At 43.1% G+C, this 18,788-nt stretch overlaps 1 protein-coding gene across 2 annotated transcripts in view; it reads left to right on the top strand.

Moving 5' to 3' along the window:
- ZNF236 (zinc finger protein 236) overlaps window positions 1-18,788 on the top strand; it is a 461,432-nt gene that overhangs the window by 235,954 nt on the left and 206,690 nt on the right. For both annotated transcript variants that reach the window (XM_073631228.1, XM_073631227.1), the window contains exon 20: window positions 13,623-13,841. In XM_073631228.1, coding sequence (XP_073487329.1) covers window positions 13,623-13,841 — 219 coding nt within the window. The remainder of the gene's footprint in view (window positions 1-13,622; window positions 13,842-18,788) is intronic.

The raw sequence follows: 18,788 nt of genomic DNA, 5'->3' as shown, positions 1-18,788 counted from the left end.
GAGGCAGCGCGTTATCCCGACTTCCCAAGTATGGATCCGCCAGCTGCCTTGATTGATGGCAGTCTCAGCAAGCCACTGAGACGGCCGCTCCCCGCCCCTCCACAGCTCAGCGCTCCAGTGAGCGTGGAGAAGCAGAGAGGAGAGACGCTGACTGACAGGCAGCAGCTCTCCTCTCAGGGATCTGTGAAAGCGAGCCATCGCGCGATGTTCGGTGGCTTGGTTCTCAGTGTAGAGACGGCAGGGGACAGCTGCAGCATCAGTCTGATCCTGCATCCACATAGGTAAGTATGAATCTTAAAAAAAAAAAAAAAATACTTCTCTTTTAACCACTTCAGCCCCAGAAGATTTTACCCACTTCCTGACCAGAGCACTTTTTACCATTTGGCACTGCATCGCTTTAACCACTTCCGGACCGCCGCATGCCGATATACGGCCTAACTTTGAAGAGGGATATCATTGTTATGGCAGCAGCCAGCTGCCATAAACCCTGGGATCCTCTTGTTCGGCCGGTGGTCCGGTTTCCGATAATAATGGTCTGTGCGCCGTATTCGCCGCAAGATCACTTTTATCGGCGGTGGGAGAGATGACCCCCTCCCGCTGCGCTCCGGTGCCCTCAGCCGCTTACCGGAGCAGGCGGCGGAGGCAATCGGATCCATTCTCCTCTGTGACATGGAGACGAGCGAGGGGAAGATGGCCCCCACCTGTCTCCATAGCATTGCAGGGCGAGAGCAACATCAAAACGTCACTTCCGCCCATAGCTCTTAAAGGGCCTTTTTTTCTTTTTAATGACAAATTTTTTTCTTTTAATTTTTTTATTGAATTTTAATGTAAATCTGAGAGTAACATTTTTGACCCCAGATCTCATATTTAAGAGGTCCTGTCATGCTTTTTTTCTATTACAAGGGATGTTTACATTCCTTGTGATAGGAATAAAAGTAAAATTTTTTTTTTCAAAAGAACAGTGTAAAAAAAAAAAAAAAAGGTAAAATAAATAATAAGAAAAAATTTTTAATTGCACCCCGTCCCGCCGAGCTCGCGTGCAAACGGTATTCCAACCACAGATGTGAAGTATCGCCGCGATCGGTAGAGCAAGAGCAATAATTATAGCCCTAGACCTCCTCTGTAACTCAAAATATGCAACCTGTAGAATTTTTTAAATGTCACCTATGGAGATTTTTTAAGGGTAAAAGTTTGTCGCCATTCCACGAGCGGGCGCAATTTTGAAGCGTGACATATTGGGTGTCAATTTACTCGGCGTAACATTATATTTCACAATATAAAAAAAGTCAGGTTTTACTGCGCAAATACTGACTGTGTGACAGAAAGTATTGCAAAGACCGCTATTTTATTCTCTAGGGTGTTAGAAAAAAAATGTGTAATGTTTGGGGGTTTTAAGTAATTTTCTAGCAAAAAAACCTGTTTTAACTTGTAAACAACAAATCTCAAAAAGAGGCTCAGTCCATAAGTCGTTAACCACTTAAGCCCTGGACCATTTGGCTGGCCAAAGACCAGAGCACGTTTTGCAATTCGGCACAATTGCGCGGTCGTGCAACGTGGCTCCCAAATAAAATTGATGTCCTTTTTTTCTCACAAATAGAGCTTTCTTCTGGTGGTATTTGATCGATTCTGCGTTTTTTTTTATTTTTTGCGCTGTAAACAAAAATAGATTGACAATTTTGAAAAAAACGCATTTTTTTTTACTTTTTGCTATAATAAATATCCCCAAAAAATATATATAAAAACAATTTTTTTCCTCAGTTTAGGCCGATACGTATTCTTCTACATATTTTTGGTAAAAAAAATCGCAATAAGCGTTTGATGGGTTTGCGCAAAAGTTAGCAATTAGCTAAGATTAGCAATTTTTTTACTAGCAATGGCGGCGATCTGCAATTTTTATCATGACTGCGACATTATAATGGACACATCGGACAATTTTGACACATTTTTGGGACCATTGTCATTTTTACAGCGATCAGTGCTATAAAATTGCACTGATTATTGTAAAAATGACACTGGCAGTGAAGGGGTTAACCACTAGGGGGCTAGGGAGGGGTTAAGTGTGTCCTAGGGAATGATTCTAACTGGGGGGGGGAGGGGCTGTGTGACACATTACTGATTATAGCTCCCGATCACAGGGAGCTATGATCAGTGACAGTGTCACTAGGCAGGACGGGGAGATATTTGTTTACATTAGCATCTCCCCATTCTTCAGCTCCGTGAGACGATCGCGGGTATCCCCGCGGACATCGAGTCTACGGGACCCGCGATCCTACTCACGGAGCTCGCGGCAGGGTCACGCACGACCACAAGGCGGCAAATTCAAAGGGACGTACCTGTACGCCCATTTGTCCAGCCGTGCCATTCTGCCAACGTAAATGTACATGCGGCAGTCGGCAAGTGGTTAACTGACAATTGCGCGGTCATGCAATGCTGTACACAAACAAAATTTGCGTCCTTTTTTCCCACAAATAGAGCTTTCTTTTGGTGGTATTTGATCACCTCTGCGGTTTTTAGTTTTTGTGCTATAAACAAAAAAAGAGTGACACTTTTGAAAAAAAAAACAATATTTTTTGCTGTAATAAATATCCCCCAAAAATAAAAAAAAAAAACAAAAACAAATTTCGTCATCAGTTTAGGCCAATATATATTCTATATATTTTTGGTTAAAAAAATTGCAAAAAACGTATATTGATTGGTTTGCGCAAAAGTTGTAGCATCTACAAACTATGGGAAAGATTTATGGCATTTTAATTTTTTTTTTTTTTTTTTTTACTAGTAATGGCAGTGATCTGTGATTTTTAGTGGTATTGCGACGGACAGATCGGACACCTTTTTTGGGACCTTTGACAATTATACAGCGATCAGTGCTATAAAAATGCACTGATTACTGTGTAAATGTCACTGGCAGTGAATGGGTTAACAATGGGGGCGATCAAGGGGTTAACTGTGTGTTCCGTCAGTGTGTTCTGTGTGGGGATGGGAGTCACTAGGAGAGGAGACATATAATTTGTCCTACTTAGTAGGAACAAACGATATGAGCCTCTCCCTTCCTTTGAATTCCCTGCCTCGGTATATCCGATCAGCCCCTAACCTGTCCACCTTAAGGAGATCCCTAAAAACTCACTTATTCAGGGAAGCGTATCCCACACCCACCTAACAACCCAATCAAATCATTCCCGCATCTATTACCTTTTGTACCACCACCCCCTCCCTTTTAGAATGTAAGCTCTACGAGCAGGGCCCTCCTGTCCCTTCTGTATTGTATACTGTAATTGTGCTGTCACCCCTCTACATTGTAAAGCGTGAATAATAATAATAATGTTTCCTCTTCTCTGACACACAAATCCCTGTGCTGGCACTCGTGCACGTGATCGTGCATGGCCGGCGACAATCGTGCCCGCTGGCCACGCGCATCTGGTCCCCAGCCATGTAGCGTGCGCGCCCTCTGGTGGCCAAAAAAGGGAGGGATGTACCCATGCAGGATTTTGCCTAGGGGAGCCATTCTGCCGCAGAATATCTGCGTGAGCCGGTCGGGAACTGGTTAAGCAGGCAAAGTGGAACTTTGCATACAGTATATTTGAGCTGCCACAATCTCCAAATCTACTAAGATTCATCACCTGACTTTGACTTATGCACAATGACTTTTCTATTATGCACTCAGGTAAATTGTCTACATTTCTGACTGTCAAGCAGACCTATAGTGTAAGGTCCCTTTCCTCCCTTCCTGACTTTTTCCTCAATACTCATTAATAGTGAAAAAAGACATGTAATTTTTGTACTGCGGCAAACAATGCTTCAGGATCCAACAGCCAGGAGTGTGATCTCTGCAAAAAAAATGGGGGATTAGAAGTTAATTGCAAATGAGAGAATAGTCAAGATAGAGGGGAAGTTACTTCATATTTCCAGAAGAGGGAACTTTGATAGCTACAGTGCCTTGAAAAAGTATTCATAACCCTTAAAATGTTCTACATTTTGTCATGTTACAAACGTAAATTTATTTTATTTATTAAATTTTAAATTGCGCCCTTTCGAGAAATAGTGAAAATCGGACGCAAAAAATTCTCAAAAAAAGTGGAGGTTTTCCTTTTTCACTTACAGCTTTCAGAGTTTGTAAAAGACCCCCCAAACCATACATTTTCTGAAAGCACATGGCCAGTAGAATAAAAAGATGGTGCTACTGACTTTTAATTCACCGCAATATTTGTGCAAATGTTTATCAAACAATATTTTCGCTAAAAATACACTAAAATCATTAATAGTCGATTCATACATGGCAAAATGTACAAAATCCCTGCTAAATTCCCACTAAATATAAAAGTTAAAACTGTATTGAATTAATAATAAATAGGATTTTTATAACAGCTTACCTGTAACATCCTTTTCTTGGAGTACATCACGGAACACAGAGCCATAGTAGTTACTATGTGGGTTATAGGCCACCTTCAGGTGATGGACACTGGCACACCCTAAGACAGGAAATCCACTCCCTATATAACCCCTCCCACTACTGGGAGTACCTCAGTTTTTGTAGCAAAGCAATATACGTGTATTAGAAGAGGGGAGGGACCTCCGTGTCCCATGATGTACTCCAAGAAAAGGATTTTACAGGTAAGCTGTTATAAAAATCCTATTTACTTTATCGTACATCACGGGACACAGAGCCATAGTAGTTACTATGTGGGATGTCCCAGAGCAATGCCAAGGGAAGGGAGGGAGACACAACAAAAGTAGAGCACCATGAGACTAGAGGACTTATACTGCCGCCTGCAGCACACTACGCCCAAAGGCGATATCCTCATGCCTTTTTACATCCACCTGATAGAATCGGGTAAATGTATGGACTGAAGACCAAGTTGCAGCCTTACAGATTTGAGCCATGGAAGCTTGGTGATGCACTGTCCACAAAGCGCTTAACAGCCCTAGTGGAGTGCGCTTTGATTTGAGAGGGTGGAATCTTCCTCTTCAAACCATAAGCTTGAACAATTACTTGCTGAATCAATTTAAAAATAGTAGATTTCGATGCCGCCTGTCCTTTTCTAGGACCTTCAGGCAACACAAACAAAACATCCGTTTTTCGGATCTGAGCAGTCGCCTTCAAGTAGACTTTGACTGCTCTCACCACATCCAGAGAATGTAGTGATTTCTCTTCCGTAGAACAGGGTTCTGGAAAAAATGAAGGTAGAATAATATCCCGCTTTAAACCTGACACTACCTTCAGTAGAAAACTAGGATGAGGGCGCAATACTACCTTATCCTTGTGAATAATTAAATATGGCTCTTAACATGAAAGAGCAGCCAAATCTGATACCCTTCTTGCAGAAGATATGGCTACCAGAAAAATGTGTTTCCTTGTCAAAAGGAGCAAGCAAATATGCCGAATCGGCTCAAAAGGCTGCTTCTGTAATGCCGACAGAACTAAATTCAAGTCCCAAGGGTTCAGGGGTGACCTAACCGAAGGGTTAAGCCGCATTACCCCCTGAATAAAGCTACGCACCAAAGAATGCGAAGCAAGTGGTCGTTGAAATAATACCGATAAGGCCCAGACCTGGCCTTTGATAGTACTCAAGGCCAGCTTAATTTCTAACCCCATCTGGAGAAAGTCAAGGATTCTACCTATGACATACTTCCTGGGGTGCCAACCCCTGGATTCACACCAGGAGACATATGCCTTCCAGACTTTATAATATATGATTCTGGAGGCTGGCTTCCTTGCATTATTCAAGGTAGATACCACTGAACCTGACAACCCACGCTTCTTCAGAATGTGGGTTTCAATAGCCAAACCGTTAAATTTAGCGTTAGTAAGGTAGGATGGAATACCGGACCCTGCGAGAGAAGGTCTGGACATGGTGGTAGGGTCCATGGGTCCCCTTCTTTATGATCTCTGCATACCAGGATTTTCTGGGCCACAAGAATCACCGACTTCCCTTACTGCTTGATCCTGCGAAGAAGTTGTGGAAGCACCAGAATAGGAGGGAATGTATAAATCAGTGAGAATTGATTCCACAGGAACACCAAGGCATCTGTTCCGCATGCTAGCGGATCCTTTGTTCTTGACACAAAGTTGTCAATCATCTTGTTGAACCTGGACGCAAACAGATCTTCATCTGGGATTCCCCCATCTTTGGCATATTGCCAGGAAGATATTGGGTGAAGGGACCTTTCTCCCGGGAACAACTGCTGGCAACTCAAGCAGTCCGCCTGCCAATTTTTTATTTCTGGAATGAAGACTGCCGATAGGCAAGGTACGTTGTTTTCTGCCCAAGTTAGGATATGATTCACTTCTCTCTGGGCCGCACGACTTCTCGTGCCTTCTTGGTGATTGATATAGGCCACTGCTGTGGCATTGTTGGATTGGATCCTGACAGGAAAATTCTGTAACCTGAACTTCCAGGCCCTCAGGGCTAAGTGCGCTGCCCGAATCTCTAGAATGTTGATGGGCAAGGCCATTTCTGATCTGGACCATTTCCCTTGGACAGTCGCCTCTTCCAGGACTGCTCCCCAACCTGAAAGGCTGGCATCTGTTACCACTTTACAGGTAACTGGTAGGGAGGATTTTCCCTTCTGCGGATTGGTTGGTTATCAACCACCAACTGGGGCTCCAGGGCACCCTCAGACAGGCACATTGGGAAATCTAGAGCTTGGACCTTCTTGTTCCAAGCCGATAGAATACTGTTTTGCAGCAGTCTCGAATGAAACTGAGCATAAGGAACGACCTCGAATGAAGCCACCATCTTCCCCAACAACCTCATGCAAAGTCTAATAGAAGGATTCTTCCTTGCCCTGACCACCTGAATCAGTTCCCTTATGGCACTGATCTTCGCCGGAGGCAGAAATACCCTTTTTCTGGGCTGTATCTATGATCAGGCCCAAGTATTCTAATCTCCTTGATGGTTTCAAGGAAGACTTCTCAAGGTTGAGACGTCTTACGTACCTAGGTATTCCAGGTAGTTGACTGTAGTGACCATACTTTGGTCTAAGCGGGCTACCGACTGGTCTATCAAGAGCAGATTGTCTAGGTAAGCTATAATCGTTATACCTTGCACCCTTAATCTGGCTATAGGAGGGGCCAGGACCTTTGCAAACACTCGAGGTGTAGTAGCTAGACCGAAAGACAGAGCTACAAACTGAAAATGAAGATTTCTACACTGAAAATGAAGATTTCTAGGTAGATATTTCTGGTGAGCGGGAAAAATAGGCACATGGAGGTATGCATCCTTGATGTCGATTGATGCCAGAAGTTCCCCACCTTGTAGGATGGAGACTACTGATCAGATTGACTCCATGCGAAAAGAGCGGATATTCCGAAACCAGTTTAGATCTTTAAGATCTATAATGGGTCTGACGTCTCCGTTTGGTTTTGGTACCGTGAAAAGGTTTGAATAAAACCCCAATACCTGCTCTTCTATGGGGACCACCGATATCACCTTTTGAGACAAAGATGGTCCAATGCTTGAAAAAGAGACTTCTTTTTCTCTGCATCCTTGGGAACGTTTGATCTGAGAAAACGAGGAGAAGGCAGACTCTCGGAACTCTAGTTTGTACCCTAGAGATATTGAGGAAGCCACCCATTTGTCTCGACACTCTTCCTGCCAGACCCTTGAGAACTGCAGAAGTCTTCCCCCCACTCGAGTGAGTGGGGACGCCCCTTCATAAGGAGGCTTTAGTATTTTGCTTTGTAGGTTTCTAACCCCAGGTCTTCTTTTGTCCCTGGGGTTGACCCTGAGGTTTACCTCTTGAGCCTGATGGTGGAGGCCGTCGTGACTGCCTGGGGGTAGATGCCCCTGGCACTGTAAAGGAAGCTCGTCTAAACGAAACACGCTTACTCATAGTTACATAGTTACATAGTAGGTGAGGTTGAAAAAAGACACAAGTCCATCAAGTCCAACCTATGTGTGCGATTATGTGTCAGTATTACGCCACTTGTAGTTAGGCCAAATCCTGGGCCTGCTGATCAGGAATAACCTTGAGCACCTGTTTAAACTGGTCTCTCAAGGATTGATATACACCAATTGCTGCCAGCGCAGGCTGAGTCACTGAACCTGCCAGGGAAAATGTGTTTTTTAACCACTTGATATCCTTAGGCCATCATATGACGGCCTCGACTTTCCAGGGTTATATCTGAATGATGCCTGAGGCTACAGACATCATTCAGATATCGGCATTTTCAGCCGGCGATTCCGTACACCATAAGAACAATCGTAGTGGCTGTTCCGCCACTTGATCGTTCTTACGGGCGGTGAAAGGGGACTCCCCCCCCCGCCGCCCTCCGGTGCTTCTACCGCCTCACCTCAGCGATCGGTGAGTCGGAGAGCGCATCCGCCGGCCCCAGATGTTGACCATGGAGATTTCCGGCGGACCAGATGGTCGCTGGAGTCTCTGTGATCTTTCGGAGGCCAGGCGTGATATTATGACGTCACGCCCGGCCTCTGCATTCAAAAAAACGGCGCCGCCTCAGCTGAGAAGCGGTGATCTTTTTTTTTTTTTTTTTTTTTTTTTTTTTTTTTTTTTTAATTTTAGGCTTCCCAGCCTAGTGGTGAGATGTGGGGTCTTATTGACCCCATATCTCACTGTAAAGAGGTCCTGTCATGCCATATTCCTATTACAAGGGATGTTTACATTCCTTGTAATAGGAATAAAAGTGATCAAAACATTTTTTTTTTTTAAAAAGTGTCAAAATAAATTTTTTTAAGTAAAATTAACAATAAAAAAAAATGTTTTTAAAGCGCCCGTGTGCTCGCACGCAGAAGCGAACGCATACGTAAGTCCCACCCACATATGAAAACGGTGTTCAAACCACACATGTGATTTATTGCCGCGAACGTTAGAGCGAGAGCATTAATTCTAGCCCTAGACCTCCTCTGTAACTCAAAACATGTAACCAGTAAAAAATTTTAAAGCGTCGCCCATGGGGATTTTTAAGTACCAAAGTTTGGCGCCATTCCACGAGCGTGTGCAATTTTTAAGCGTGACATGTTAGGTATCTATTTACTCAACGTAACTTTATCTTTCACATTATGCAAAAAAATTTGGCTAACCTTACTGTTTTTTGTTTTTTTTTTTAAAGCATGAAACTGTTTTTTTTAAAAAGAAACGCGTTTGAAAAATTGCTGCGCAAATACCGTGCGAGATAAAAAGTTGCAATGACCGCCATTGTATTCTCTAGGATCTCTGCTAAAAAACCTATATAATGTTTGGGGGTTCTATGTAATTTTATAGCAAAGAAATGATGATTTTTTACATGTAGGAGCGAAGTGTCAGAATTGGCCTGGATGCGAAGTGGTTTTTAATAGGCATTCCAACTTCTTATCCGTTGGATCCTTAAGCATTTGAGCATTGTCTGCCGAACAAGTCAAACTTTTATTCACAGAGGATATAGCAGCGTCAATTGCTGGTATCTCCCATTTTTTAATAAACTTTTCCTCCATAGGATAAAGTGTTGAAAATTTTTTAGGAGGAAAAAAATGCTTATCTGGGTGATCCCACTCAGAATATATAAGTTTTTCCAGCAACAAATGGACAGGAAAGGCATGCACAGCTTGGGGAGGCTTTAGCGAACCCAAACAAGAAGTAGGCTTAACAACCGACTTAGTTAAGGGTAGCATAAATGTGGAGTGGACCAATTCTGTAAGAGATTGTACCAACAATCTTTCAGATTGTGAAGTTGATCCCTCCGCATCTAAACCCCCAGAAAATGAGTCATCAGCCTCTTCATGGTCCCTCCCGAGAAAAATTAATCTTCTCCCGCCCCCAGTTCCTCAGTTTAAGGGCCCTGGGTAATGGAAGGGGACCTGTTGCGCCTTGTCCCACTCTGGGATGCCATTAAAGCCGCTAACCTTTGCTCTAATCCTAATATGGTTGAGGCCCTGATGGCTCACTCTGACCAGCCACCTCAGATCTCTCAGGGGTGGATGCCATTGTAGAGATGAGTTTAGACTTTTTTGAAGCTTTTTTTTGCTTGAAGAAGTCCCTCTTGAGCCTTTTTTTGGGGTGTTTCTACCCCCCCTTCCGACCATAGCCCGATGCATAAATGCAGAGGTACTACCAGAAGAAATTGCATCCACTGCTTGAGCAAATAGTCCAGCAACTGCCGCTGCTATTAATGCTCAGCCTAATGCTTCAGTAAATGTGCCAAGGGAATGCCTGTGTCACCACTTGCATGTCCCCTTTTGCGCTTGTGTCCCTCCAGCTATAGCTAGCAAAATGGAGCCTTTTAAAACATACTCCCATGCTGGATGTTGCCGCACACCAACGCCCCGCTAAGCCACGCCTCTTCTGTAACATCATGCCCCCCTCTCTTTTCAAAAGAGCGTTTTCCCACGAGGGCCTCCGATCCGACGGGATCGGCACATGTGTTGGGGGGGTGGCGAGGAGAAGCTGGTGACAAACCGCCGTCCAACGGCGGTGGACGAACGAAGCGGCATCGCCGATCGTTCCTCTTTCCCCTATCCAGGGAGAGGGGGAGAGCTTCTGCCCAGGTGGGTTGTGTTTTTGGAAAAAATCCCCCCCAACATCTTACTGGACGCCTGGGAAGTCTGCAGCTTCTGCTGACAGAGCGTGATCTGAGGAAAGCATGACAAGATACGTGCTCTACACAGCCCCCAGTGGTGACTTTTAGGCATGACAACATTTACTATTTAAAGGAGACAATTCATAAGAGAATTAAAAATTCCTTAGAAATCTCCACTTACCTTTCCCGCCACAGAGATTTCTGTGGTAAAACCAACAGACCCAATCTTCACCCCTCACGGTGGGCTCCGTTAAAGAAACCTTCAGGAACCGGGGCCCCTTTTTATCGGGGGATCCACACTCCTGGACCCATAAAAGACCCCGCCAGGAAACTTTATGGCTGAAAAAACCAAAGCACTAGATCTCAGGGTCCAGCTCCCTAAAAAGAGAAGCGTTATGGGCTAAACCTCGTTTCTTCCGCCACGAGGCCCAGTTACCATTCAATTCAGCCTGAAAACACTTTGAATGGATCCAGCTGATAGCTAGCCCCAGCAAGGATTGCTCCAGTGGAGCTCAGCATAGCACATCTTTACTCGTGACCAACACCTAAGACACTGGTGAAAAAACGGAGATACTCCCAGTAGTGGGAGGGGTTATATAGGGAGTGGACTTCCTGTCTTAGGGTGTGCCAGTGTCCATCACCTGAAGGTGGCCTATAACCCACATAGTAACTACTATGGCTCTGTGTCCCATGATGTACGATAAAGAAATTTGTACATTTTAAATTGCACCTTTTTGTGAAATGGTTAAAACTGAAGGTACACAAACTAAATAAAAACAATTTACTCTTAAAATCCAGAGGTTACCATTTTTCACTTGCAGCTTTCAGAATTTAGGCTCAGTAGTGATCACTGCCTATGTCCAATGTACTACAAGGAGGGGGCTTGTAAACACATGTTTACCAAGCCCCAGCTTCACCCGCATCGCTCCCCACCTCCCCCCTGCGTTCTCCAGCTTGACAGCTTGTCGAAGCTCAGTGCGGGCAGCAGCTGCAGGTGGTGGGAGGGGAAGGAGAGATGCCGCTGGAGCAGACATGGATCAGGGGTGTGGGGACCGGTATGATGGGGGGTTAGCAGAGTCATGCTGGGACACATCTGGATCCCCTCTAAGCCCCTTCAGCTGGCGGGAGTGGCACAGGAGGGATGCCGGTTTATAAGGGTAGCTGCAGGGGATACAATTTGTAGGGGTCGGATTGGGTGTGGGGAGGGGGTAATCAGTGCTGGAGGGGATGAAGGTGATAGGAAATGAGAGTGGGGGGGCAGCTTTAGAAGAATAGGAGCATTGGGAGGTGGAGAGGCTGGGGACAGGGAAGCCGAGGCATGGGGTGTCACATTTGAGGTTAATAACTCTGATCAGTGGGTTGCAATCCGCTGATCAGAGTTAGAGAATTGTTCAGCAGAGTCTGCTGAACAATTATAAGTTTATGGTCATGGAGGTGACCATGAGCTTATAGCAGAAGGAGAAATGAGGTCTGTACGGTGTACGGACCTGGCCAGCTGCAAGCAGTGCTGTAGGTCCGTACGCCATACGGACCTTGCAGTGAAAGGGTTAAAGCAGGGTTAAGATATAAAAAAGTATCCCAAGCTTTGAATATCTCACGGAGCACTGTTCAATCCATCATCTGAAAATGGAAAGAGTATGGCACAACTGCAAACCTACCAAAACATGGCCATGCACCTAAAGTGACGGGCCGCACAAAGAGAGTATTAATCAGAAAAGCAGCCAAGAGGCCCATGGTAACTCTGGAGGAGCTGCAGAGATCCACAGCTCAGGTGGCAGAATCTGTCCAAAGGACAACTATTGTTCGTGCAGTCCACAAATCTGACCTTTATGGAAGAGTGGCAAGAAGAAAGCCATTGTTGAAAGAAAGCCATAAGAAGTGCAGTTTGTGAGCATTCATGTGGGGGACACAGCAAACCTGTGGAAGAAAGTGCTCTGGTCAGATGAGACCAAAATTTAACTTTTTGGCCTAAAAGCAAAACGCTATGTGTGACGACAAACTAGCACTGCACATTACCCTGAACACACCATCCCTACCGTGAAACATGGTGGTGGCAGCATCATGTTGTGGGGATGCTTTTCTTCAGCATGTACAGGGAAGCTGGTCAGAGTTGATGGGAAGATGGATGGAGCCAAATACAGGGCAATGTTAGAAGAAAACCTGTTGGGATCTGCAAAAGGCTTGAGACTGGGGCAGAAGTTCACCTTCCAGCAGGACAATGACCCTAAACATACAGCCAGAGCTACAATGGAATGGTTTAGATGAAAGCAAATTCATGTGTTGGAATGGCCCAGTCAAAGTCCAGACCTAAATCCAATTGAGAATCTGTGGCAAGACTTTAAAATTGCTGTTCACAGATGATCTCTATTCAATCTAACAGAGATTGCGCTATTTTGAAAAAATGTAACTCTGTAGAAGCAAAGCTAGTAGAGGCATCCCCAAAAAGACTTGCAGCTGTAATTGCAGCGACAGGTGGTTCTACAAAGTATTGACTCAGGGGGGCTGAATACAAATGCACGCCACACTTTTCACATATTTGTAAAAAAATTTGAAAACCATTTATCATTTTCCTTCCACTTCACAATTATGTGCAACTTTGTGTTGGTCTATCACATAAAATCCCAATAAAATACATTTACGTTTTTGGTTGTAACATGAGAAGATGTGGAAAATTTCAAGGGGTATGAATTCTTTTTCAAGAACTGTAGATCTCTGTACCTGAACTCCCAGCATTATTCACCTGCTACTGCCATACCAATGGGCTTCACACTTTCTATTGGCGTTTTCATCCATTTCGCATTATGCAGCAGAAGATTTGAAACTGTGATAATAAAATCTACATCAGAAACTGTCTGGCGTAAATATAACAGTATGAATGGTTACTCAGACCAACAGTGACTACCATATTTTTTTTAATAACCCTCAAATTCTAATTATGTTTAATTTAAAACTTGGCAGAAATAATGTTATGCATAGCTGTTAGAAGGAAGAACCAACTCTAGAATTATACAATTAGAACAGTGCATTAACCATAAAATTGTTTTCAATAATTTATTAACTATAAAAATGTTTTATCATTTAACCAATGCTTGGTTCAATGATGTGTTTGCAGGTGTTAAAGCTTACAGTTGCACTATATGTAATGCATCCTTTACAACAAATGGCAGCCTGACCAGGCACATGTCTACTCATGTCAGTATGAAACCCTACAAGTGCCCTTTCTGTGATGAGACCTTCAGGACAACAGTTCACTGTAAAAAACACATGAAAAAGCACCAGAACATTCCCTCCAACCTCGTTTCAGATGGAGATGGGACCACAAGAGAAGATGGTAAATGATTATTAAGGAACTATCAGAATATAGTTCATAGGTCAGATACTTACTGATATCTGTAGAATTATCATGTTCTTGTAAGGCATCAAAGAGTTGTTTTATAATTCTCTTGTGGATTTCCATGGCCAATTTCCCAAGACACTTTTCCTCTACCCAAGCACTCAAGGTTGTAACAACCGCATTGTTCTTAAAGCTAAATTCTATGATCATTTGCCTGTTCTACTTTATGCACAACCCAACAGAGTGTGACACCAGTATTTGACTTTGTAATGCTGGCCTGATAGTTGGTAATGGTGTGGATATTGCATCACTGCAGTACAAGAGAGAGCCATAACTATCATGCAGGCCTAGTGGAGATAAGATTCCTGGACTGCCGCACTCTGAAGAAAGACATCTTTATTGTAGAACGTAAAAAATCCAAAATACAGTCACATGAATGAAGACAGGACAGGGTACAATCGCTAACGCGTTTCACATCATTGGATGCTTACTCATAGCTAAAGAACACAAGAATAAGAAGTATATAAATAGGCAGGGGGTGGACTAAGAAAGCTAAAAAAAAGCCACCAATCGGCACCTCACACTTGGGTTTGCACCCTTTGCATACAATTAAAAACTTTTAATCCCAGAAAAATTAAGAAACACCTGTGGGTCAGAATGGAGAGAGACCTGAACGAACCCAGAATGTCATTTGAAAACATGTATACACATATATCCAATGGGCAAAGGTCAAACATAAATACTTACATATCTCATCATGGTGTTTACATAAAATGGGATGATAGAAGTGAACAACACCGAAAAGAAAAAAAATAAAATAAATAAATATAAATAAATATATATATATATATATATATATATATATATATATATATATATATATATATATATATATATATATATATATATATATATATATATACATATACATATATATATATATATATATATATATATATATATATAAAAATCTATGTATAGATACATAAGAAAATGTATAAAGAATATATACTCTACAGACCCTCCTAAATAAATAGATTAATGGGGGCAGAGAATGTAAAGTGATGGATATGCAGTTAATCATGTCGAAAAACGACTACAGAGATCATGACAATAAGTCAAGAGCGTATCCAAAAAAACAGTACAAGACAAAAACACCCTATGTTAGTTGTTAATATAAATTCACTAGGTTATTGTAGAGATATTTACTTGAAGAGTGTTATAATCTGTAACAAAAATACATTATTGTCAAAATTACCATTGAGCCCTAAATTCAATGCTAAATCATGTTGAAATGAAAAAACGAATACAAATTAACCTCTACCGGGTGAGACAATGTAGTGACCCGGTCAAGAAAGAAAGGAAGGGAAGGTATACATCAGACAATAAATGTAAGAACAGAATTATATGGCCAGAACCCTATTTGCTCTAGAAAAGAAAACAGGAATATACATAAAAAATGTATATGGAGGAGGAAACAAAGATGAAATATATGTAAAAGAAAGACGATGAATAAAGAGAAAGATTAGAACTCACAGCAGAGTGAAGTAAGAAAACGAACAAGAAACTACCGAAAAAAGGACCGCAGGAACTGACTTGTATAAAGTACTAAAAAATATATATACTGAACACCTATAAAGTCAGACACAGAGTCTCACTCTGTCCGTTGCAGTCCGCCACGGCTACTAATATGAAGAAATTAAATGAATGAGATTAGGCAGAATGGCGTCCAGTCTACTGAACAGGTGCAGAGCGAGGCACAAAGTCTTGCTCCTGCCTCTGCAATAGAAAAATTAAAATACTGAAATACAAAATTGGACAATAAGTCAAACGAAAAAATTAGCCTAGAACCACAGGGTGGATCGTGTGGACTTCTAATAGCATTGAGGCGAATGTGACTTACACAAGATTATGAGTTGACTCTTTGTAGATATGTATAGTGAAGCTGAGAAGAATAAAGAACTCCCCTAACCCATTACCGGTTAAATATAGAGTCAGACATAGATTCTCACTCAGTCCGCTATAGCTACTATGGTAAAGGCAAGGAATGAATTAGATTAGGCAGAGTAGCGCCCAGTCTACTGAACAGGTGTAGAGCGAGGCACGAAGTCTCGCTCCTGCCGCTGTAGTAGAAAAATAAAAAACTCGAATACGAAATTGGACAATAGATCAAACAGGAAAATGAGCCTAAAACCACAGGGTAGATTGTGTGGACTATGATAGCAATGGAGTGGATGTAACTTGCACAACATTATGAATTAACTATGCAGATATGTATAGTGAAACTGAGAAGACTAGAGGGCCAAATACTAATTAAACAGCACATAGAGAAGGGAGAATAGAGACACAGACAGGCTCAAGAGGCGACGTATCCTGAAACATTAATCGTGAAATCAGGATAACCTATTGGTAAAAATGTGATACGTCCCACTGGAAATTTAGTCCAAATGATTGTCTGGTATTCAAAAAGAAAATCCACCGAACTTCACGTTTACATAATATATTAAACTTGTCACCACCCCTAGGTGGTGTCACGTTTTTGTCAATACCTTGAATAAAAAGGCTAGAGTAGAGGTATCTTTCTGATTAAATTCATTCCAATGTTGTGCAACATTGGTAGCGTGATCCTTCTCAATATCGTAAAGATGGTCATGCAGATGATCTTAAGCCTATGTGTCGTTCTACCCACGTATTGTATGGAGCATGTGGCACAAGTGATAGCATATATTATGTATCATGCAGGCCTACACTGGGCAGTTGAAGTCAAGTGGGTTGCAATAGGCAACATCTTCATATTTCCTTTACTACACATGTAACATATTTCCCTAGATGCACCATTTTTACATTTAGGGAAATACGCCATATGCACATGTGTAAGTAAATTCAGATGCAAAAGCCTTTGTCAGTTACACGACAATAGCCATTTTATATCACTTCCCTTGTATGGGTGACTACTCGGCACCTGCAGCTTCCTGGGTGCTGGAAAATGCCAGGAATTTTTATAGAACTTGGTAGCCTTTAGATGGCCATGCAAAAAGATGGCAACCACCCCAATATATACCTAGCCTTTGCAGTAAGGTGCACATGGAAGGGCAATGCACATCACAAACAGACAGTTTCCCAGCACCAGCTAAGCTGCCAAATTGACCCTGTCTAATAATTCACGTTAAAAGCAGAGGTTTTAGTTATACATTTGCAAATAAATGTGAAAGCCGCAGTGCCTATGTCAAGGCTCCTCTGTATAATGTGGTCCTAACTCTATATTTTTGAGGGTCTCCAAATTGGAGCATATCTAGCAGTGGATAAATTAAGGCCAGGTTTAACTGGATGGAGCCCATTCCTCCTTAATGGCACAGGGATACATTGGACACCCAGCAAGAGCACAGTGGTGGCTGAAGGTGTGAAATGTGTCCCCACACCACAGTTGAAGTGGTTGCCATCTTTTTGGATAGCTTGTTCGCTGAATTTGCCATGGGTACACATTGGTCACCTCCAGCCATCATTATGCTATTGCTGGGTTTCTAATGTGTCCCTGCCTGGGGGAAGCCATGTACCAGCAGCTTAGGCTTGCTTGGCTTATAGGAACTGGAACTGGTATGCTACACATGTGACGCTACAGTAAGGTATATTCTGTGACCACTTGTACAGAGGCGACTATTACAGTACATTGATTTTGACACGGTTGATTTATGTGATACACAAGATGCAAGGTCTGGTACATAATCATATCAGACACTGTCTTACACATATGGTATCACCATACTCAGCAGGAGTAGTATGCCTGTGCTGTGTGAGAGAAATATCTTTTCTTTATCATACATCATGGGACACAGAGCACCATAGTAATCACTATGTGGGTATATGGGCACCTTCAGGTGATGGACACTGGTATACCCAATACAGGAAGTTCACTCCCTATACAACCCCTCCTCCTACCAGGAGTACCTGAGTTTTTTTCGCCAGTGTCTAAGGTGTTGGTCATGAGTGAAGATGTCTGAGGAGCTCCAGGAGGGATCCATGCTGGATTTAAATAGCCTCCACAGACCGAATCCATCCAGAGTTCCAATGAGGCCAAGGTAGATGGTACCCGGGTCTCGTATACGAAGCACAAGGTTTTGCCTGTAATGCTTACATTACCTAAAGCTTTTCCTGGTGGGGTGCTAATACAGGTCCAAGGGAGTGGAACCCCTATAAAAGGACCCGGTCCTTTAAGGTTTGCTAAACGCAGCCTGCCATGATGGGTGAAGTTTGGATCTGTCTGTTACAGCAGTATCCTGCAGCGAGGAAAAGGTAAGGGAAGAAGCCTAGGAACTGTAAAAAGTCCACCTATGTTTTTTTCTTCCATGAGTAAAAATGTTGTCATGCCCTAAAGTCTCCACTAGGAGTAAATGCACATACCTTAGTACGTTGCTTCTCAGTCAGCTCAGTGTCCCAGCTACTGCATGTGTGTTCTCAGGAAGCCAGGGGGATTCCTCATCCAGCAAAGAACAGTATGTTTGTTTTTCCCCCCTGGGGGAAGGGAGGTACAACAGTAGTTTGTACTCCCCCCAACCCCCCCCCCCCCTCCCCACGGGGGTTGCGGCGGCTTTCCTGTGTTCGCTTATCCCCACAGAAGCTCATAACTTTTTTAAAAATCCCGCCTCCCCAGTCCTCCTTTCCCTCCCTTCTCACTGGGTCTCTACTGACCAAAGCAGCATGTTAATGCCGTTCAAGCGCACACGAACTGCGGCTAGTTTAAACAGAGGGGGGGATGTGTTGAATGACGGAGGGGCGTGGCGCCATGTGCAAGACGTAAGTCCATGAGGAGCACACAATGCAGGCGCTGGGGACAGAGCGCAGAAAGTAAGAGACAGAGGCTTCTCAGCTAACAGCTGCAGTCTGGCCTACAGGAGCGCTGGGGGCACGTAAAGATGCATACAGGCATTTCCAGTACAGGAAATAAGA

Source organism: Aquarana catesbeiana, linkage group LG05 (assembly GCF_042186555.1).
Source record: "Aquarana catesbeiana isolate 2022-GZ linkage group LG05, ASM4218655v1, whole genome shotgun sequence".
Classification (NCBI taxonomy): Eukaryota; Metazoa; Chordata; class Amphibia; order Anura; family Ranidae; genus Aquarana; species Aquarana catesbeiana.
This window is presented reverse-complemented; position numbering and strand designations above follow the sequence as displayed.